Source organism: Erinaceus europaeus, chromosome 11 (assembly GCF_950295315.1).
Source record: "Erinaceus europaeus chromosome 11, mEriEur2.1, whole genome shotgun sequence".
Lineage (NCBI taxonomy): Eukaryota > Metazoa > Chordata > Mammalia > Eulipotyphla > Erinaceidae > Erinaceus > Erinaceus europaeus.
In genome coordinates, this window is record NC_080172.1 from 1,693,908 (window position 1) to 1,715,598 (window position 21,691).

At 50.1% G+C, this 21,691-nt stretch overlaps 3 protein-coding genes across 6 annotated transcripts in view; 1 reads left to right on the forward strand and 2 right to left on the reverse strand.

Moving 5' to 3' along the window:
- Positions 1–4,575, reverse strand: part of GFM2 (GTP dependent ribosome recycling factor mitochondrial 2) — a 40,066-nt gene extending 35,491 nt beyond the window's left edge. Inside the window, exons 1-3 of one of the 3 annotated variants that reach the window (XM_016186306.2) lie at positions 4,440–4,575; positions 1,710–1,792; positions 396–480 (exon numbers count right to left, since the gene is read on the reverse strand). In XM_016186306.2, coding sequence (XP_016041792.2) covers positions 396–480; positions 1,710–1,792; positions 4,440–4,554 — 283 coding nt within the window. In that variant the 5' untranslated portion in view covers positions 4,555–4,575. Of the gene's footprint in view, positions 1–395; positions 481–1,709; positions 1,793–2,766; positions 2,786–4,439 lie in introns of those variants that run through there. The other 2 variants (XM_060201052.1, XM_060201053.1) reach the window with 2 other exon arrangements.
- Positions 4,576–5,433: 858 nt separating this feature from the next.
- NSA2 (NSA2 ribosome biogenesis factor) overlaps positions 5,434–21,691 on the forward strand; it is a 116,436-nt gene continuing 100,178 nt past the window's right edge. Inside the window, exons 1-6 of one of the 2 annotated variants that reach the window (XM_060201059.1) lie at positions 5,440–5,662; positions 7,313–7,500; positions 7,590–7,740; positions 8,298–8,477; positions 9,747–9,939; positions 11,553–11,767. In XM_060201059.1, the coding sequence (XP_060057042.1) occupies positions 5,660–5,662; positions 7,313–7,500; positions 7,590–7,740; positions 8,298–8,477; positions 9,747–9,939; positions 11,553–11,620 (783 nt within the window). In that variant the 5' untranslated portion in view covers positions 5,440–5,659 and the 3' untranslated portion in view covers positions 11,621–11,767. Of the gene's footprint in view, positions 5,663–7,312; positions 7,501–7,589; positions 7,741–8,297; positions 8,521–9,746; positions 9,940–11,552; positions 11,768–21,691 lie in introns of those variants that run through there. The other variant, XM_060201060.1, reaches the window with a different exon arrangement.
- The window catches only part of FAM169A (family with sequence similarity 169 member A), a 29,200-nt gene continuing 24,233 nt past the window's right edge, over positions 16,725–21,691 (reverse strand). Inside the window, 5 exon segments of the mRNA XM_060200826.1 lie at positions 16,725–17,444; positions 17,446–17,710; positions 19,349–19,587; positions 20,415–20,598; positions 21,332–21,356. Of these exon segments, the coding sequence (XP_060056809.1) occupies positions 17,046–17,444; positions 17,446–17,710; positions 19,349–19,587; positions 20,415–20,598; positions 21,332–21,356 (1,112 nt within the window). The 3' untranslated portion in view covers positions 16,725–17,045.

The window sequence follows — 21,691 nt, forward strand, 5'->3', positions numbered from 1 at the left end:
CGAGGACCGGCCCCCGGCACAGCTCTCCAGGACCGGCCCCCGGCACAGCACACGAGGACCGGCCCCCGGCACAGCACATGAGGACCGGCTCCCGGCACAGCACACGAGGACCGGCTCCCGGCACAGCACACGAGGACCGGCTCCCAAAACAGCTCTCCAGGACCGGCTCCCGGCACAGCACACCAGGACCGGCTCCCAAAACAGCTCTCCAGGACCGGCTCCCGGCACAGCTCTCCGGGACCGGCTCCCAGCACAGCTCCAGAAGAAGAATCTGAGCAGTAAGACGTCGGAAACACTCAAAATGGCTCACGACTGATGACAAGGGAAACGCTTGCAAATCAGAATACCAGCAAGCACACCAGCAGTTCTGGGGCTAGAAAAATCTAAATGCGCACCTGCTTGGGAGCTGTAGCATGTCCGCAGTGGCCCTGGAGGCCCTGATCCTCGTGGGCCTGCTGGTATTTCACAGCAACAAGCATTCTGGCGGGGAGAAGAAGCTGGGTTGAGTTTTGTTTTAACATTATAACTCTTTTGGCAGAGAACAAATACTTAAAATAACTTCATTTATTAACTCCTATTCTCTAAATCTTTAAGAACCACTCCAAACAAAAGACCAGCCCAAAACTGATGGGGCTGGGGCCAAAGAATCTGCACCTTAACGTGCCTCCCAGGTGACTGCTAAGTACAGCTGGAGAGTCATGACCCTCAAGTTTCCAGAGAATCACAAGGTTTAGGTAAGGTCTCTCCCCTGCTGATTCTAGCAGCTGTTAAGAACTGGCGGAGCTCAGGAACTCTAAAACCATTTATCAGACTATGATAATTACACATTAAAGCCACTTGAAAAGCTTTCTTTTTTTTTAAAGTTTTTTTAAAATTATTTATTTTCTATTGGATAGAGACAGAGAGAAATGAGAGGAGAGGGAGAGCCAGAGTAGAGAGACACACGCAGCCCTGCTTCATTCACTGTTTATGAAGCTTCCCCCTGCAGCTGGGGACCAGGGGTTTAAACCCAGGTCCTTGTGCACTGTAATGTGTGCGCTTAACCAGGTGTGCCACCACCTGTCCCCTGAAAAGCTTTTTCTAAAGCCATGAAGGGAGGGGGAAGTTGCAGACCCTTCCACCCCCCCCAACCTCCCGCCGCCAACCCTGTCCCCCAGGTGTCTTTTCCTAACACCCTTCACAAAAATCACACAGCCCCACCCCCAATTCAACCCCTCCCTAAGTCCCTACACACACCTTTCACGGTTTCAGGTGTGGTCTGAGTTGTAACAGGTATGTGACGTGTCTGAGCTACTACACCTGCCTTTCGTGACATCATGGAAAGCGTGTCTGTGCCTTCTATATGGTTTCCATAAAATGCTACCGGACTAAAATATTTATCTGAGGAGAAGAGACATAGCTATTTGATTTTCTGTTACATAGTCATCAGTATAAAGAGATCACTATACCTGTCACAAAATGTATGGTCTGAGAGCAACAGCAGTGGAACTGGAACTCTGGGCCGCTAATGATCTCAAAATGGCATCTAGAAATAGTGTTCAAAATGCGGCAAGGTGGTTTTAAGACAAAACGAACTGACCATCAGAAATAAGGCACGTCTCTTCTTAGTTACAAGTCTGCCCCAACTCCCTGAAGAAACTATTGCATATAGCCAGCTGGGCCTTTGAGAAACTAAAGTTAGTTAGTTATACTGTACAAGAATAGCTTACATTAATGCGCAAGTTGGAGATTCTCTTTTGACTCAGTGATAATATCCTCAAGTTGGACATCTTGGACTTCTGAAGTATATAATCTGAAAAATAAATATACAAAATCATAAATTGTTAAGATACAGTGGGACATGGTAGAAATGGATTGCTCTTAAAAAGCAAAAAAAAAAACCTTTCAGTTATCAAAAGTATAATGCATCACTCAGAAAAGCAAGAATTCGGGAGTCGGGCTGTAGCTCAGCGGGTTAAGCGCAGGTGGTGCAAAGCACAAGGACCGGCATCAGGATCCCAGTTCGAGCCCCCGGCTCCCCACCTGCAGGGGAGTCGCTTCACAGGCGGTGAAGCAGGTCTGCAGGTGTCTGTCTTTCTCTCCCCCTCTGTCTTCCCCTCCTCTCTCCATTTCTCTCTGTCCTATCCAACAACGACGACAACAATAAGAACTACAACAACAAAAAAAACAAGGGCAACAAAAAAATAAATAAAAGAAAAAGAAAAAAAAAGCAAAGCAAGAATTCTAACTGAACATAAGACACATGGTAAACTGGGGAATGTTATGCATGTACAAACTATTGTACTTACTGTTGAATGTAAGACGTTTACTCCCCAATTAAAAAGACACATGGTTTTTTAAGTTTCAAATGTCCCTTATTTTTTAAACATAATTTATTCAAGATATGAAGACACAGTAGGAAAAAGTTTACAAAAAATCTATCATAGCAATCAAATTATAACTGTATATAGAAGTACAGAAGTATAACATGTCTCTTTTTTTATTTAATACTTTTAATGTTTTTCTTTTTTTTAAACCAGCCGCTCTGGCTTAAGGTAGTGAGGGGGTGGGACTGAATTGGCGACTTCAGAGCCTCAGGCACGTAAATCTCTTTACATAATAACCATTATGCTATCTATCCCCACCCAGAACAGTTTAAGTCTCTAAATGCTAACTTGGTAATATCTCCTTTTTTTTTTTTTTTTTAAAGATTTTATTAATGAGAAAGTAGCGGAGCGAACCAGACATCACTCTGATACATGTGCTACCGGGGACAGAACTCAGGACCTCATGCCTGAGAGTCCAGTGCTTTATCCACTGTGCCAGCTCGCGGCCGGGGCAGTGTCTCACTTTCAGCGTCGCTTTCTGGTTTATCTGCACACGCAGTCAGCCACCCTTAGGATTTCACAGCCCTGCTTCTGTTAGCCACGGTTCATCACGGTCTAAAAAGACCCCGGGCAATACAATCTTGAGAGGGGGAGAGCGTATTCGCACAGCTTACTGAGGCCTACTGGCTCCTGTCGGGACTAGCTACACTTCCTTCCCACTTGCTGGTGAGTAACTTGTGTCACAGACGGGCCTATGTAGGGGGAAGGGGCACAGGAGGGCTCGGGACTATTTGTGATTCCAAGCATCCAGCAGGGCCCGGCAGCTATCTTGGGAGATGTTCTCCTCCTGTCAAAATGCAGACCCAGTGTGTGCTATGCACCGCGGGCACCGGGGGACGAAGTCATCCTGACGCCCACTCAGCAAGTCCCTGCTTCATCCACGGCGCAGCCTCTCACACCAGGTGACACTCAAGTTACCCAGTTCATAAACGACATTTGGGGCCGGGTGGGGGCACACCTTGTCGTATGCTTTACATTGGTTTGTTCTAGCCCTCCCCCGCCAAGAAAGAGAATTGGATCAGTCCAGTTAATTTCGCACCGGTTTGGCCCCGCCCCAAGGGACCCCGGGAGAGGGGTCCTGAGTTCCAGAGTAAGGGAGAGGGTTCCTGAGTTCCAGAGTAAGGGAGAGGGTTCCTGAGTTCCAGAGTAAGGGAGAGGGTTCCTGAGTTCCAGAGTAAGGGAGAGGGTTCCTGAGTTCCAGAGTGCCAGAGTTTCAGGGGGTTCCCCAGTACGAGAGTTCCAGAGTGCCAGAGTTCCAGAGTTGGAGAGTTGGAGGGTTCCTGAGTTCCAGAGTAAGGGAGAGAGTGCTTGCGCCGCCGCAGAGAGACAGCCGAGTTCTGTTTGGTGACTAGTTTGTCTTAGTTTGTGAATCGTTGTTCCTGAATAAAGAAACACAGCTGCCCTGCCCAGCCGTTGTCTCCGCGTCTCTCTTACCCGCCGTGAAGCCAGCCCGGCCCGGCCAGAGCCTCCGAAATTTAACAACACCCCTGGTTGCGTGCACACATTACAGTGCGGCCGCCCGACTGCCCATCTGGTTTATTTCAGTCAGCAGACAGACAGACAGACAGACAGAAAGCAGGGGGGGAGACAGAGACGAGAACACTGCTTAGTTCTGGCTGATGGTGGTGCTGGGGGTTGAACCTAGGACACCAGAGCCTCGGGCTCTTCGCATAGCCAGTAGGCTCGCTCCCCAGCCCCTCTAGCTTCCCCTTCGCTCTCAATTTGTCTCTAAAATAAACGCAGGGGAGAATAAAGGAAGGAAACACGGAAACCCATCCCGACGATGTGACTTTAGAAGGGAGCAAACGCAAGGCAAGAAGGTCAGAAACAAGTGGGCCGGGCTGAGTGCGCGTGTCAGCGTGCGCAGAGGACCCGGGTTCGAGGCCCCGGCGCCCACCCGCAGGCGGGAAGCTTTGCAAGGGGTGCAGCAGGGCCGCGGGTGTCTGTCCGTCTCTCTCCCTCTACCGCCCCCGCCCGCTCCCTGCCCGGCCCTGAGCCACGATGGCGGCAGGAAGGAGAGGCGGCCCCGGGCGGCGGCCGGGCAGGCAGGTGGAGGGCGCGGCCGGCACTCACCGGGGCTCCGCCGCTGGCAGCGCTCTGCAGCCCGGGCCGGGGCGGGGGCCGCACTAGGGCCGAGAGCAGCCAGCCGGCGGCGCGACTTCCGCGAACGCCTCGTCCCCCACGGCATCAAAACACGGGCTCAGCCTTTGCCCGCGGGCCGCTTCCGGCTTCCGCCACAGCACTTCCGGCGACGCGCCACCCCAGTGCCGCCTCCGACTTCCGCCACAGCACTTCCGGCGCTGCGCCATCTCAGTACCGCCTCCGACTTCCGCCACAGCACTTCCGGCGATGCGCCACCCCAGTGCCGCCTCCGACTTCCGCCACAGCACTTCCGGCGCTGCGCCACCCCAGTGCCGCCTCCGACTTCCGCCACAGCACTTCCGGCGCTGCGCCATCAGTACCGCCTCCGACTTCCGCCACAGCACTTCCGGCGACGCGCCACCCCAGTGCCTCCTGCGACTTCCGCCATAGCACTTCCGGCGACGCGCCACCCCAGTGCCGCCTCCGACTTCCGCCACAGCACTTCCGGCGCTGCGCCATCTCAGTACCGCCTCCGACTTCCGCCACAGCACTTCCGGCGACGCGCCACCCCAGTGCCGCCTCCGACTTCCGCCACAGCACTTCCGGCGCTGCGCCATCTCAGTACCGCCTCCGACTTCCGCCACAGCACTTCCGGCGCTGCGCCACCTCAGTGCCGCCTCCGACTTCCGCCACAGCACTTCCGGCGCTGCGCCATCTCAGTACCGCCTCCGACTTCCGCCACAGCACTTCCGGCGCTGCGCCACCTCAGTGCCGCCTCCGACTTCCGCCACAGCACTTCCGGCGCTGCGCCATCTCAGTGCCGCCTCCGACTTCCGCCACAGCACTTCCGGCGCTGCGCCATCTCAGTACCGCCTCCGACTTCCGCCACAGCACTTCCGGCGATGCGCCACCCCAGTGCCGCCTCCGACTTCCGCCACAGCACTTCCGGCGCTGCGCCATCTCAGTACCGCCTCCGACTTCCGCCACAGCACTTCCGGCGACGCGCCACCCCAGTGCCACTTCCGGCCTTCTCGCCGCCCGCGGAGAGCGGAGAGGCGGAACCCAGGCGCCCGGTCCGCTTCGCCGCCGGCGCACAGCGAGGGACCCCTTCCTGCCGCGCGGTGTTGGCGGCGACTCGCGGAGCCCCGGAGCCCGTCTGACCGCGTCGTGTCCCCTGGGCGGCCGCCGCTCGCGACCCCGCGACCGCCGACATGGTGAGGGGGCCCGGGAGGCGGCCCCAGTCGGACGCTGGCTTCTCCGCGGTCCGGGCGCCGCTGGGCCGGGCCGGGCCGGGCGCCGCCTGTGTCGAGTAGCTTCATTTCTTTACCACCGGGAGGGACAGGCGGAGGGAGGAAGCCCGGACATGGCGCCGGGCAGGTGCTGCCGGGGACCGAACTCGGGGCCTCACGTCGTCCTCCGCGCCTCCTCCGGGTGTCTGTCGCCGTCGCTGAGCTGCGGGGAGCGGGAGGGAGGCGCCTGCAGGCGGGGGCCGGGGCTCGAACCCGGGGCCTCGAGCGCCGCCCTCTGCCCTCGTCGCAGGTGTCGTGAAGTCGCCCGCTTCCGTGCGGAGCCCCAGGCGTCGCTCCTCGAGCTCTTGTCCTTTTATTTAAGGAGCGGAATCCTCTTTTTTTTTTTGGTGTTTTACTCATCTGCTTTGTTGTCCTTGCTGTTTTACGGTTGTCGTCACGGAGCTCTTGTCCTTCTCTTTCCTCACTCTTGTTTTTCCCAGAGCCCTGCTCAGCCCTGGCTGACGGTGGTGCAGGGGATCGAACCTGGGACCCGGAAGCCTCGGGCAGGAGGGTCTGTGTGCATAGCCACCCCCGTGCTGTCCGCCGCTGCCCTTGTCGCCTTTATTTGACCGACTGACTTAGCGGAGAGAGACAGAGAGACCCCGGCAGCCCTGCCTCACCACTCGTGAAGCTTCCCCCCTGCAGGCGGGACCCGGGGCTCGAACCCGGGGCCTCGTGCGCCGTAACGTGAGCGCTCAGCCCTGGGTCGGTCCGTCCCGTCCTGTTACCACGTGACCTGGGGAAAGGAGCCCGCCCTCCTCTGTTTCATTTATTTTGCTATTCATTACAGTCTTGCTTTTTCAATGCAAATTAGCTTTTTAGTTTTTTTTTTTTTTCTTTTAAAAAGTCTATTTATGTGGTCCGGGAGGTGGCGCCGCCTTGGTAATAAAGCTCTGGACTCTCAAGCATGAGGTTCTGAGTTTGATCCCGGGCAGCACATGTGCCAGAGTGATGTCTGGTTGCTTCTCTCTCCCCTCCTGTCTGTCTCAAAAATAAATAAAATAAGAATCTATTTGTTGTTGGCTAGAAACAAATTGAGAAGGTAGGGCGAATAGAGACAGCGAAGGAGAGAGAGACACCTGCAGCCCTGCTTCACCACTCGAAGCTCTTACCCCCACACACACACAGGTGGGGACCAGGGGCTTGAACCCCGGGCCCTTGTGCACTGTGACATGTGTTCAACCAGGTGTGCCATCGCCTCTGTCCCTCCCCCACGATTTTCTCTAATTACACAGACCTGGATAGAGAGGAGGAGCCCGGCTGTGTGGCCTAAGCTCCGGGGATTCCATACCAAAGAGGACAGCTAGTTAAGACGTTTTCGCTTATTAACCTTCATTCACAGAACTTCTCCTCATTATTTGGAACTTTGTTCTATTGTGTGTGGAGGTGAGGCGATTTTAATAGCCAGGCTACTGCAGTTGGGAGAAAGAGGTCTTCATAGCAGCAGTATTCGAGCACAGGAAACGTCGGTTGACAGACAGCCTCCTCTGTCTGCTGCTCTGCTCACAAGTACCTTAGAATAATTGCCAAGAACTTGATATCAAGATTAAAATGAAGTGTCTTGCTTCTTTATAGCCTCAAAACGAGTACATCGAGTTGCACCGGAAGCGCTATGGCTACCGGCTGGATTTCCATGAGAGAAAAAGAAAGAAAGAAGGTCGAGAGGCTCACGAACGCTCCAAGAAGGCAAAAAAAATGATCGGTCTGAAAGCTAAGCTGTACCATAAACAGCGCCATGCCGAGAAGATACAGATGAAGAAGACGTACGCGAGCTTCCCTGGGGGGCGGGCGAGTGGCTCTGAGTAGCAGGTCTTGACACTGGTGACGCACCTCCGATCTTTTTTCTTGGCAGTATCAAGATGCACGAAAAGAGAAACACCAAGCAGAAGAACGATGAGAAGACCCCGCAGGGCGCGGTGCCTGCGTACCTGCTGGACCGAGAGGGACAGTCCCGGGCCAAAGTGCTGTCCAACATGATCAAACAGAAGCGGAAAGAGAAAGCCGTAAGCAGTGGCAGTCGTTGCCCTTTACTGGTTGCAGAGGAAAACTTGATGTCAGAGTTGATGTCCTTAGTTTGTTTCAGTGTGGTTGGAAACCTGACATCTGTCGTTCCCACTGCCTGTTTTTTGCTTTCATAGGATTTTCCTTAAAGGGAAGTGTAAAATACCTTGCGCTTTCTCTCGCTAACCCTGTGGTATAAAGATCTGTTGAGGGTAGAAATGTATCAAGAGGCGAGGAACTAAGCGTCAGTACCAACGCAGTGCATATGTACAAGGCGTACCGTTTATTCACTCTGTTACTGGTGGTTATTTTCTGCCCAGAACAGAGAAATAAGTTTCGCTTAGGCTAATACTTCTAGGTTTTTATTGTGTTTTAAAGACTCGGCCAGTATAGTTACAGGGGGCTTATGAGGAGACGATTCTCTAGACTAATCAGAACAACAGCTTGTTGAATGGTGGGAGAAAAGTGGGTCTGCCTGCCATTTCGCAGAGGGGAACATGCCTGCCTTTGTGCTCGTCTTTACCGACAGCATCTGCTCTCTCTGTGGCCTCTTTCCTAGGGAAAATGGGAAGTTCCCCTGCCCAAAGTTCGAGCTCAGGGAGAAACAGAAGTATTAAAGGTGATTCGAACGGGCAAGAGAAAAAAGAAGGCGTGGAAGAGAATGGTCACTAAGGTCTGTTTTGTTGGAGACGGCTTCACTCGAAAGCCACCGAAGTATGAAAGGTTCATTAGGCCGATGGTAAGTTCCTTGCCAGACTGTGGCCAGTTAAGAATCACTTTCTGTGCTACACTGGGAAATGCTCATTGCCAGAGGCCCAGAAAACTGATACTTGTGCACCCAAACAGAAACAGATTGAAAAGAGTTTTAAACAGTTACGCTGTTGATGACCATCATCCCCACTGTCACCAGGTCTTATCTTTCAGTCTGAGATTGAAAGAGTTTTCCGAAGAGGCATGGTCAGCGAATCCTGACATTGAAACTGCCGTATCAGAACCTCCAGGCCCACAGCCATTATTCTCGTCAGCGAGTGATCCGCTGTGGGCCTGGCTCCTTTTCTGAGAACAGTGTGAGACTGCTTTCATGGGAATCAGTTCAGGCTTGGTGGAGGGAATAAATGCTTTGGAGAACTGACATGGGAAGTTAATAACAGAAAACTGGGAGTTTGATTCTGTGGACAGAAATCCCCCTAAAGTGAGATCGGAGAATGTTTCTGCACAGTTCCTTAGAAGTTGCTCTCCTGAGTGAGTGTCCAGATGCTTGTTTCACAAGTGGTGAAACAAGGCTGCAGGTCTCTCTTTCCCTCTCAGTAACTCTCTCTGTCCAGTAAAGTACTAAAACAAAAAGGATTTGACAATGGAGAGTTTGTCTCTGCCCATCTCATCTTGGACCCACTCATTTAACCTGCTGATCCTTATTTTTGGGGTCTTTTTTTGCCCTTATTGTTGTAGCCTTGTGGTTATTGTTGACGTCGTTCGTTGTTGGATAGGACAGAGAGAAGTCGAGAGGGATGGGGCAGACGGAGAGAGAAAGACAGACACCTGCAGACCTGCTTCACTGCCTATGAAGCGACTCCCCTGCAGGTGAGGATCCAGGGGCTCGAACCGGGATCCTTAAGCCGGTCCTTGGGCAAACGCTATAAGAAGAAGCCGGTCCTTGCACTTTGTGCTACCGCCCGACCCCCTGATCCTTTGTCACTAAACACACACACAGCTTGTCGGGGTTTGCATGAGCTGTGAGCTCCAGCCGGGTGTGTGGTGCAGCAGATTGACTGGACAGGGACATCTGGGCGTGATGCTGTGCGGCCTGATTAAGGAAGAGAAGAGAGGGGACCTGATGGGGCTCCGCCCTCCTCTCCCATGCATAACTACCCTGTGGTGGGCTTTTAGAGTTCATAATTAGTCACACGGGTTTGCAACCTTAAGGTTTATCACTCCGTCCACAAGGTTGTTTGTTTTTGTGAAAATAAGCAGAAGGGATCATTGGTCATCCTTCTACTTGATTTACCAGGGATTGCGGTTCAAAAAGGCCCATGTGACACATCCTGAACTGAAAGCCACGTTTTGTCTGCCAATACTTGGTGTAAAGAAGAATCCCTCGTCCCCGCTGTATACAACGCTAGGCGTGATTACCAAAGGCACCGTCATCGAGGTGAACGTGAGTGAATTGGGCCTGGTCACGCAAGGAGGCAAAGTTATCTGGGGTGAGTAAAAACGTGAATATGAAGCTGCAGTTCTAAAGTAACAAGACTTTGCAAGTTGACAGAAAAAACACAACAGGATTTAAAGTTTAAGAAATTGGTATGGCTTGATTTGCTTTAAATCTTTGGGAAGCCTGCTTTTGAAAAAATAAATCATTCACTGCTAAGGAGGGATGTAGCAATTACAGATAAAAATTCATACCTGAGACAGGTCCCAGGTTCAGTCCCTGCACCAGCTTGAACCAGAGCTGAGAGCACTGACTTCTCTCACTACAAAGGAGTTCCATGTTAGCCAGAAAGTACAGAGGCCCACCGCCCATGGGGCCACGTGGAGCCCGGGCCAGCTAGGGACTCTGCATGCACGTCCTACACCTACCACTTGCCACTTCCCAAGCTGGTCAGGCTTGTGTTTAAGAGTCACCGGATGAGAGGGGCCTGGGCTGGGGCCAGGCGGTGTCACAAGAGCCCGCACAAGGATCCTGGTTCGAGTCCCCGGCTCCCCGCCTGTGTGGATTGGGGGGGGGGGGGGCGGTTCGCTTCACAAGTGGTGAAGCAGGTCTGCAGGTATCTTTCCCCATGTCTGTCTTCCCTTCCCCTCAGTTTCTAACCAAAAAGAAATAGAAAAACTGGCCTCCAGGAGCAGTGGGTTCATAGTGTGGGCACCGAGCCCAGCAGTAACCCTGGAGGCAGACAAAGTGGGAGGGCCCAGCGGGCACCATTTAGCACATGCAGTGCCGGGAAGTCTGGGCTGGGACCTGGTGCTTGCCAGTCCTGCGCACTCCCACAGGGCTCTTTCTACCTAAGGGGGTGTTTCTTAAGCAGCAGCTCAGACCTATAACAGATTGTTGGGGAAACACGTCGATCCTGAAGGCCCCATTTCAGCAACAGCTTCAGCATATCAGTGTCTTTTCTCCTCTTTCTCCGTGTGGTGCTCTTAGGGCTCAGATAGTGCTAAACTGTGACGTTACTGGAAACGGACAAATAGATTCTAGTTTGTGAACTGTTGCCGTCTCACCCTTAATGTTGGCCCACGTCGGTGTTAAATTGCCTTAAGATCCATATGAAAGCTGATGCACTTACAAGTAAGAATCGTCACTCAGGTTAGCCAGCCCACGGTGACTTTCTGCTGTAAAGCGCTCACAGCGCGGACCTGACTGTACAAACAAGTCTTTGCACAAGTAGTCATATTCAGAAGCGAGCCCGTTTTGAACGATGTAAAATCTAATTTGTCCTACCGTTTTTTCTCCTTTTTTATTTTATTTTATTTATTAATGAGAAAGGAGAAAAAACAGACATCACTCTGGCACATGTGCTGCCGGGGATCAAACTCGGGACCTCATGCTTGAGAGTCCAAAGCTTTATCACTGCACCACCTCCCGGACCACCATTTTCTTTTTATTTGTTTTTATTTTACCAGAGCAGTGCTCTGGCTTGGGGGGGGGGGGGGTTGAACCTTGGACTTCAGTGCCTCAGCCATGAGTCTCTTTGCATAACCATTATGCTGTCTACCCCCACCCACCCACCCAGTTTTTTTAAAAACTGATGTTTTGAGCAAAGTGTTTTTTGTTGTTGTTAGTTTCAACTAATCCCCCGTATCCCCACTTTGTTTCGCTTAGGCAAATACGCCCAGGTCACCAACAACCCTGAGAATGACGGCTGCATCAACGCGGTCCTGCTGGTCTAGCTTTCGCCCAGGCGCCGCTGCAGCCTCAGCGTGGAGGGCTGGCGCTGCCGTGCTTACTCTGCCAAAACAAAGCCTTAAGGTGGCCTGCTTGTACGAATCGGACTTTATTTTTGGATCTGTCATTGAAATGTTCATAAAGATTAAAAATCAAGTTATAAAAACACTACTTTGTGAGTGCCCGCCAACAAAGAGTACTCAGTGCAGGCCCATGCCCATCGTATGGGCTAGGGCTCGCTCAGACCTTCAGGGCCGGGATGGATTGGACTGGACGACGCACTGTCACTCGGCCTGGACCCGAGACCTCGTCACCTCGCAACCGTTAATCCTAAGGACGTGTATATCAATACCTAATTTTTCTAAAGAGTCACACTGAAAGGATGGGGGGCACACTGTAGAATTTAGAACAACTTAAGTCCTCCACTGTGATTAATCTTTTAACTATTTTTATTCATTTCTTTATTGAGGAGTGAGTCAGAAGTTGAGGAGATAGAAGGGGGGGCCAGGCAGTGGTGCACCTTTTTACGCGCAAGGACTACACAAGGATTGTGTTTGAGCTCCCATCTCCCTGCCTGCAGGGGGAGCACTTCACAAGCAGGCCTGCAGGTGTCTATCTCCCCATCTCCTCAGTGTCTATCCTGTCCAATAAAATGGAAAAAACTGGCCACCAGGAGCCGTGGCTTTGTATTATAGGGTCAGGCTCCAGTGATGACCCTGGAGACCAAGACAGTCCAGTGGAGAGACACCTGCAGCGCTGTTTCACCTCATGAAGCTTCCCTCCTGCAGGCAGGAACCAGGGACTTGAATCTAGGGCTTGGGCACCGTGATGTGTGCGTGCTCCAGTTTGTTACTTGGCCCTTAACATCACACCGTAAGTTAATTCATACATGAAATATTTCCCGTTCATTCTCCATACATGTACACTACTTCAAACAGAAAAGAGAAAGTACCAAATGTTTGCACTTTTAGCTTTTGCTCTTAAAAACTTAGGGTAAGGGTAGGGTAGGTAGCATAATGGTTATGCAAGGTGACTCCCATGCCTAAGCCTCTAAAGCCCCAGGTTCAATACCCTGCACCACCATAAACCACAGCTAAGCAGTGCTGCCGGTGGGGAGGGGGGGACTTAAGAATAATGTTTTTGAGTGGTAACAATTAGCTTACATAACTCCAAGTAAAATCGTTTTTAAGAGGAAAAGTGCTTTTCCTTAAAAATATGCTGTTACTTAATGTTAAAAAGATGTAAGGTATTAGGGTTCTTGAGCTTTGGAACTTTTTATTAATATCTATAATATTAACTTTCAAATTCTGTTTATTGTTTTAAGTATTCGTGACTGACTGCCTTTAACAAAATATCCACATCTAAACAAATTCTGGATTTAAGCACATCTTCAGTGAAATTAAGGGAAGAATTTAAAAACACAGACCAGGAAACAATCATAAAAATAGAGGTTTAATCACTACCCATAAAAACTACCAAGAAAGATGTATTTCAGTAAGACTTACTATCTGAATAGTCATCTTTTCTCAATCCTATTAACAGAACGAGTAAGACACTGGAGACGACAAGCCAGTATCACAGTTACTTCCAGTTGACAGAAGCTGAGCGTGTCTTACAATTAGATCTCAACAAGTGATCCTGACAATAAAAATACAGGATATCTGAATGATTTGTTTGGGATGGTTTTTAAAAAAAAAAACAAACTGGGTACTACAGAACTGAAGCTTGCTTATTATTTGGGACCAAGACAAGCAAATGTCTTTACAAAGAAAACTGTTCCAAGTATGTGAACAGAAGCCTAGCATCTGCTACTAGTCACACTCAGGAAAGACTAAGTAACAGTTCAAACACCATGTCGCTACTAGAGGACAGACAGGGCAGGTATCTCTACAACACTTAACCCAGCCGAGGGAGTCCAGTACAAATCCTTTATTTACATTCAGCTGTTCCCATATGCTGGTGTGACCACTCCTTAGAAGGTGGTCCCGAAAGGTAAAACAGAACTTAAAAGCAGACATTTCTAGGCAGACTCAGTTTGATGCAGTCTTCAACCTCCAAGACACTCTGTACAGTCACTGAAACCACCTTTTTGGGTGGTGTACTGGTAGATACATGTGAACTGTCAACCCCTAGTTATTTTTGCTGTGGTGATTGAACTCGGTGGCAACTCCATCAACTTACACACATTTTAAATAGAACATTCTTTCATGCTACTTGATTTTATTTAAACAAAATAATAATAGACCCTCTTACCTTTAAAAGCTATAGAGGGGCTTTGTAATAAATTCTAAACTTGAAAGAACTAAAATTTTTCTAATTACCATCTGATTTATATTACACTAGGAAATAGATATTTACAAAAGCTGAAGTAAACACCCTTTTCCACAAACAAGACTTCTAAATAGTGGGGGGAAATGGCAGTTCTGGACACAACTAAACTGGTTGAAATCCAATTTCATTTCTATTTCTGAAAAAATTTCCTAATCCTTTTAACAAAGTGTCTGATTAAGGTTACTCAGGTTCCTTGACCCATTTACACCCCAAGCTCATATTTTCTGTCAGATACCTTAACGTCAGCTTGTGCACTGAGCAGAAAGTGCCAGAACTGCTTAAAATGTGCCTGCTCCTTAAGAATGAACCAAACCAGGGAGCCGACCGGCTTCAAGCCCCAGCCCCAACGGTGAGGGCTGAGCTGTCTCCCTTTCTCCTCTGGGTCTTTATCTGAAAAAGCTGGCCCAGCTCCATGAAGCCTGAAAGAGGACAAAAGTTAGATACAGGAACCAAATAAGTATCAGCCCCTCCTGTCTGTCCGGGATCATCTGTGACTTACTGAATGGACGTTAATACCTTGACGACAGTCTTTGTACACCAAGACAGCTCTGTCTTCTGAGTACTATACCTCTAGTATAGCACACGACACTGAAAAAGCAAAATGTCACATGTACGAAACACGATCATGTGAAACAATGTTAAGCTGGGGGGGAGGGGGAGAGCACAATGGTTATGCAAATAAGACTGTTGCCTGAGGCTCTGTCAAGTTCCAGGTTCAATCCCCCACACCACCACAAGCCAGGGCTGAGCAGTGCTCTGGTAAAAAAAAAAAAAAAAAGTTTTGAAAGAGCCAACATCAGCCTGCCAGGTTGATAGTGCCACTCACACTCTTACCTCCTTGGCATTCGTTGAGAAACATGGTCAAAGTGCTTTACTTTGTAGAAGTGAAATAATCTGGCTTACCTTGAATACTAAACTATACGGGATACACGTGTCCAAAATATATGGACAAGAATGTCTGCTTAAAACATCATACCTCAACGGGTTAGATCTAAAAATTCTATGTGACACAGCAGGGGAAAACTGGGAGTGTGGGTCACCTGCCAACCCTCATATCCAGCGGAGAAGCAATCACAGACATGCTCCCAGAGGGGGAAGTGTCAGGGGAAGAAGATCAGAGGGCTCTGAACCCCAACTCCATCAGGAGGACCTGGAGAGAGAAGGGGGGCTGAAAAAGGGAAGGAAACTCAGAAGTAGTAGGTATGACTTAGTTAAGACAGGACCATAGAAAAAATGGGCAAATATATATAAATACAGATGTAGAGATAGTAGTTAACCTTATCTATGAACTTGGGAGAACGAATGCAGTTTCCAGTGGAGGGAATGGGGACACACAACTCTGGTGGTGGGAACAGTGTGGAATTACAGCCATTATCTTAGGATTCTGTCAATCAGTACTAAAACACTAATAAAGTCATGACAGCACTTGACTACACACCGAATAAGCCCTCAATGCCGATCCTTAGCTCCTCAGAGGGCGCCAAGTAATAGCTCCTCACCTAAGGGCCAAGCTGTTTCTAAAGCAGCTGAAAGGGTCTCAGTGTTGAACTTAAATGCAAATCTGAGTGAATGTAGTAACTTCCTAAGAGAAATACTATTGTGAGATTCTGTTTGCATTCTAAGAATAAATGACTTGTCATCTAAACCCCAAAAAGCAGCAGATGAGAGGCCCTGATTTCCCAGGCTAAGGCCTTTCCTGGGGCAGCTACCCTGCAGACATAAGCTAAGGTGTAGGTCTCCAGGCTGACGTAGGTTCCTGTAACTATGGTTTCTAAGACACCTTCACCTCTGCTAATTTTTTTCATTTTTTTTTTTTTTACCATTTATTCCCTTTTGTCACCCTTGTGGTTATTACTGTAGTTATTATTGATGTCGTTGTTGTTGGATAGGACAGAGAAATGGAGAGAGGAGGGGAAGACAGAGGGGGAGAGAAAGACACCTGCAGACCTGCTTCACCGCCTGTGACGAGACTCCCCTGCAGGTGGGGAGCCGGGGGCTCCAACCGGGATCCTTATGCCGGTCCTTGCGCTTTGCGCCACGTGCGCTTAACCTGCTGCGCCACCGCCCGACTCCCCTCTGCTAATATTTGAAGACACAGTCCCAAGCCTGTCCCCAGGGATGCCAGAGGTGTAAGCTGGCAGGTGAGCTTTAGCGTGTGAATCAGGAAAACGAACGGAACCCGAGTCAGACTACGGAGTAAAGGTGAGAATTCAAGAGAAGCTGTAGGACGGGGGCCTCGCTTCTCAAATGAGCCAGTCGGGCACGAGGATGGAGCATGTCCTCCTCAGCTTCGTTTATTTCTGTCCCCTTGACCACACAGTCCCAGCCACGCAGAGACCAGACAGAAAAATCACAGCAAAGTAATGCTTCGAAACCAAGGCAGGTGAGCAGTGCCTGCGTGCTGAGGGTCGAGTCCAGCGGCTCTGCGCACGCCAGGCGTTCAAAAGGGTGTTTCGGGGTGCCGGTGCTGCAGTCGGAGTGAGAGAGGAAGGATAGGCCAGTCTCGGGGTGCCGGTGCCGCAGTCGGAGTGAGAGTCAGAGGCAGGGGAAGGAGGGCCAGCCTGAGCGTGATCTTGCCTCTGTGTTGTGCTCTCATTTAGCTGGAGGTACATGATGGCTCCTGGCTTTGTCTGGCTGGACGTGCCTACATTTTAAAAATCGGGTGAACGGTTCTGACAGTTAAGACGATACCTCTGGAACCTTCCCCATGCTCACTAAGAAAGCAGTATAAAAGACGTCAGTGACCCTTCGGAGGAATGCAAAGCCTACTAGGCAGGCTGGTTTCTTTTACTTATATGTTTTTTAATATTAATGATCAGATGATCCCAACTACTAAAGAAAATATAGTATGATCTGGTTTCCCAAAACTGAAACACGGCTAATAAAAATAAACTATTTACACAAAGCATCCTGCACAATCGGAAGGAACGGTGACTCCTAGGCGTTAGACGGAAGGGTAAAGCTGCGTCGTGAGTAAGTTCGAATGGGAATCTTGGAGAGTTTTGTCCTGGGCCCCATGCGATTTACCAGTTACCATCATATTTTAAAAACGACATTTATGTGTACAAAGAAGAAGCTGTATCTGCACTGCGGCTTCGCTCAGGCGAGCTTGGTTTTCTTCTTAGTCGGCCCCTTGTGGCCTTTGGCCTTTCTCCTCAGATTCCTCCTGTCCACCACAGGCACCTCCACCTCTATCTCCTCCGAGCTGCTGTCCGCGATCTTGTCTGCGGACTGCGTGCACTGATCCAGCTGCTCGGACGAGGCCTCCGACTGCTCCTCGGACGGGCTCTTCGGGCCCGAGTTCTGCGGGGCGGCCGCGTCTTCGAGCTCCGCCTCGGCCGGCGTCTCCCGGCTCTCGGGCTCCCCGTCCTCTCCCTGGTCGTCCAGGGAGCAGGTGGTGTTGGGCGACACGTTTTCGGGGGCGGATTCTTCAGAAAACTCGGCTGCCGCGGGGCCTGGAGAAGCGCTGTCGTGGCGCTCTTCGCCCGGGCCGGCGGCGGGCAGCGTGCTCGGAGCTCGCCAGATGTGCCTTCTTTCTGGGGGGATGGGGCGGCCTGTCTTCGGGGTGCTGCTGGCCCTGCTCCTCGGCGGGGCCTTCCGAGAGCATCGCCTCCGAGTCGGCCTGAAAGGTAAACGCGGTGACCGGTTTGCAGTGGAGCCCCCCAGGAAGGCAAGCGCAGGGGCTCACGGTAATACCGACGAGTTCACGGGGTCTCGACCCGTCACTTTTGTTAATCCCGTGTATGCTCTGTTTTCTTAGATTTTATCTATTTACTTATTACTGGAGGGAGAGAGAGAGGGAGAGAGACCGAGAGACACCTGAGGCCCTGCTCCACCACTTGTGAAGCTTCCCCCTGCAGCTGGGGACCAGGGGCTCGAACTGTAGGTGCCACCACCTGGCCCCCCTGTGTACACTTTTTTAATTAAGACTATTTACAAGACAGGACATGAACCCTGCCCATTCCGGACAGGAAAAATGGCCTGGAGATGGAACCTGCAGCCGCTGGGGCCTTTGACACTGACACTAATGCCCCCACACCCCTCACCACACTCTGAGATTTCTCCCCGGCCCCAAACACATGTATTCTGAACACAGCCCAGCTTCTTCCAAACTGCCTCATGATAATCTTGAAGGGATTTTGAAAGGGATAATGAAAGCCATTATCCTGCCACAAAAAGTAGTTAAGATGGATTCAGTTTACCGTCGAGGTATTTCTCAGAGACTTATTGACGACAGACAAGAGAGGTACTTTTCACGACAGAAACCAGAGCACCTCATCCCGACATGTGGCTCCAGGGAGAGATCCAGGCGCTCCACGCTTGCAAGTCCTGTGACCTGCTCACTGAGCTATCCCTGGCCGCGATACCAAGAATCTTTAAAAACCACGAATCGGGGGCCAGGCTGAGCACACACATTACAGTGTGCAACGGTCCAGGTTCAAGTCGGGGAAACCTTCACAAGTCGTGAAGCAGGGCTGCAGGTGTCTCTCTCACCCACCCCTCTCAATTTCTCACTCTCTCTGTCCAATAATAAGTGAAAATATTTAGAGTCAATGTTTGGGTTCTTGTACGAGACGACTAACGCAACGCTACGTGGTACTTTTCTCCTGGAGCTGTGACGTTCAGTGGCCAAGCTCACGGCATTTAGTCATTCGCCGTCACGTTTTTCTCTCCTCCTTCATCTCACTCACTAAAACAACTCTGTATCAGTCACAGGTTATCTAGACAATGCACATTCAAATATTGGGTAAATAAAACCTTACCTATTTTTGTAAGTATTTCCCAAGACCTACAAAGTAAAACTCATTTTGATACCTTATGCTAGGTAATAGTAAGGCTTATGGAATGTTAATTACGTTTTCTTAGCATAGCAAATGTCCTAGAAAAGTTAACATGCCTAGAGGACTATATGCACCTGTTAAGGTACACACACACACACATACACACAGAGAGACACACACACACAGAGACACACACACCCACAGAGACACACATACACACAGAGAGACACACACACACAGAGAGACACACACAGAGAGACACACACAGAGACACACACACACAGAGAGACACAGAGACACACACACAGAGACACACACACACACAGAGACACACACACAGAGACACACACACACAGAGACACACACACCCACAGAGACACACACACAGAGACACACACACACAAGAGACACACACACCCACAGAGACACACACACACAGACACACACACCCACAGACACACATACACACAGAGAGACACACACACAGAGACACACACACCCACAGAGACACACACAGAGAGAGACACACATACACAGAGAGACACAGAGACACACACACACACACACACACACACACACACACACACACACACACACACACACACGGTCCTTACTTATCACTTTCTGAACCAATTCAGTTCTTGCCCCGGGCTTACCTTATCCTGAGCATTACTTTCTGGGGATTTTGACGGCTCTGCCTCCACTGGAACAGGACTTGTAGCGTCTTCAATGGAACTCAAAGGCTGCAACTCAGACTCTCCGTCTAAAACGCCACTCGTGGAGTCCTCTTCCTCAGTTCTTGGTGGGTTCTGGAGTGTGTCATCCATCATCTCACCATTCATGGGCTCTAGTTCAGATTCCTACAGCATTGGGGGGAAAGCCGGGTCATAATCAGAAACTGACTTGTTACACAAGCCCCATCCTCAGACCCTACCCGTCATGCACCAAAAAAAAAAAAAAATCAAGGTAAAACCTCTACTACAGGGTATGAGTTAAGAAACAGTCGTCTTGGGGCTGGGTGGTGACGCACCTGTTTAAGCACACACGTTAGAGGCACAAGGACCCGGGTTCAAGCCCCTGGAAGGGGGAAGGCTTCACGAGTGGTGAAGCAGGGCTGCAGGTGTCTCTCTGTCTCTTTCTCCCTAATTCCTCCTCCCCTTTTAATTTCTCTCTGTCTCAATCTCATAATAAATAAACAAAATATTAAAAATAGAAGTCTTATGAAGAAAAAGCAGGACCATAGGAAAAAATAGGCAAATTATATATAGAGACAGATGGTTGTAGAAATCATAGTCAACCCACATCTGCAGCCTTGGGAGACCTGCTGGAGCTTCCAGTGGAGGGACTGGGGGATCCAGAACTCTGGTGGTGGGAACGGTGTGGAGTTGTAGCCCTGCTACCTTGTAATTTTGTAAATTAATATTGGATCACAATTTTTTTTTAAAAAAAGCAAAGTTCATGAAAATATAGCTTCCTTGTAAGTGGAATGGAAGACTTGTCATGCAACAAAAGCAAAGTTCAAAGTTCAGAAAGTCAGCTGGAATTATCAAGTACTTTGATCTCGCCCCTCCCCACCACCTCCAGTACCCCGTCTTGCGTCTTGCTTGAGCCGCACCAGGCAGCACACGGGCGGGCGAGTGGTCAGATCTGCTCCTCAGAGACCGAGCGAGTGAGCGGGCTCACGTACCTTTTCCACACCCTGCTTCTCGGGCCGCGTCTGAGCCTCGGGCGCCGGCTGGGCCTCTTGATCACTGCTCTCGTCTTCAAAGTCGGCCCCGCTGTGCTCAGCCTCCTCGTCCAGACATTCTTCTGAGCTCTCCGACGTGCGCGGAGTGGGTTCCGATCTGAAAAAATGCAGAAGGAAACCATTCCTGTTACATCAGGAATGAATGTAGCTCTCACAAGCAGGTTCACAAAGGAACACATTAGCGCATCCACTAGTCCTTCCCCGGCAGTCAACTTTAAATCTCACAGGCGAAACCTGGGGATTTCTGACAAGTTTGTTCTCTCTTGTACTTGTTTTCTTATTTTAATTAAGAAAACCATTTAATTAAGAACACCACCATCAGGTGGGGTAGACAGCATAATGGCCATGCAAAGAGACTCATGCCTGAGGCTCCCAGGTTCAATTCCTAGCACCGTCATAAGCCAGAGCTGAGCAGTGCTCTAGGGGGTGGGGCTGGGGGATTTCAAACCACAGAAACTACGGCTCTTTTACTGTCTTTCCATTTTCCTGCCTCCACTTGAAGCCTCCGTTTCTCTCTGGACCAATGTACCTTCTTCCCACTCATCTTCAGACTTAAAGTTCATTTTTTAAATTTTTTTTTATTCATACTTGAGGCTCCAGTGTCCCAGCTTCAATCCCCAGCACCACCATCAGCCAGAGCTGAGCAGTGCTCTGGTCTCTCCATCTCTTCTCTCTCCTATCTCATTACGATAGAGAGAATTTTTACCAAGAATTTAAATTTTTTATTGAGGGGGTTAATGCTTTGCAGTGCAGTCACTGACGAATGCAGACAATCTCATTATGTAACAGACCGCCTAAATTTTTTTTTAATTCAATATTAAGGCTTTCAGAGCTGTCCTGAATACATGTAACTGTACCTTTGACAGTTTAGACTAGAAAATTCTGATGAGGGTAGTCAGGAGGTAGCGCAGCGGGTTAAGCGCATGTGGCGCCAAGTGCAAGGACCGGTGTAAGGATCCCGGTTCGAGCCCCCGGCTCCCCTCCTGCAGGGGAGTCGCTTCACAGGCGTCAAACAGGTCTGCAGGTGTCTATCTTTCTCTCCTCCTCTCTGTCTTCCCCTCCTCTCTCCATTTCTCTCTGTCCTGTCCAACAACAGCGACATCTATAACAACAATAACTACAACAACAATAAAAAAACAAGGGCAACAAAAGGGAAAATAAATATAAAAAATTCTGATGAATTTCTGTGCTTTAAAGAATAAAAGTGTTGGGGGCTG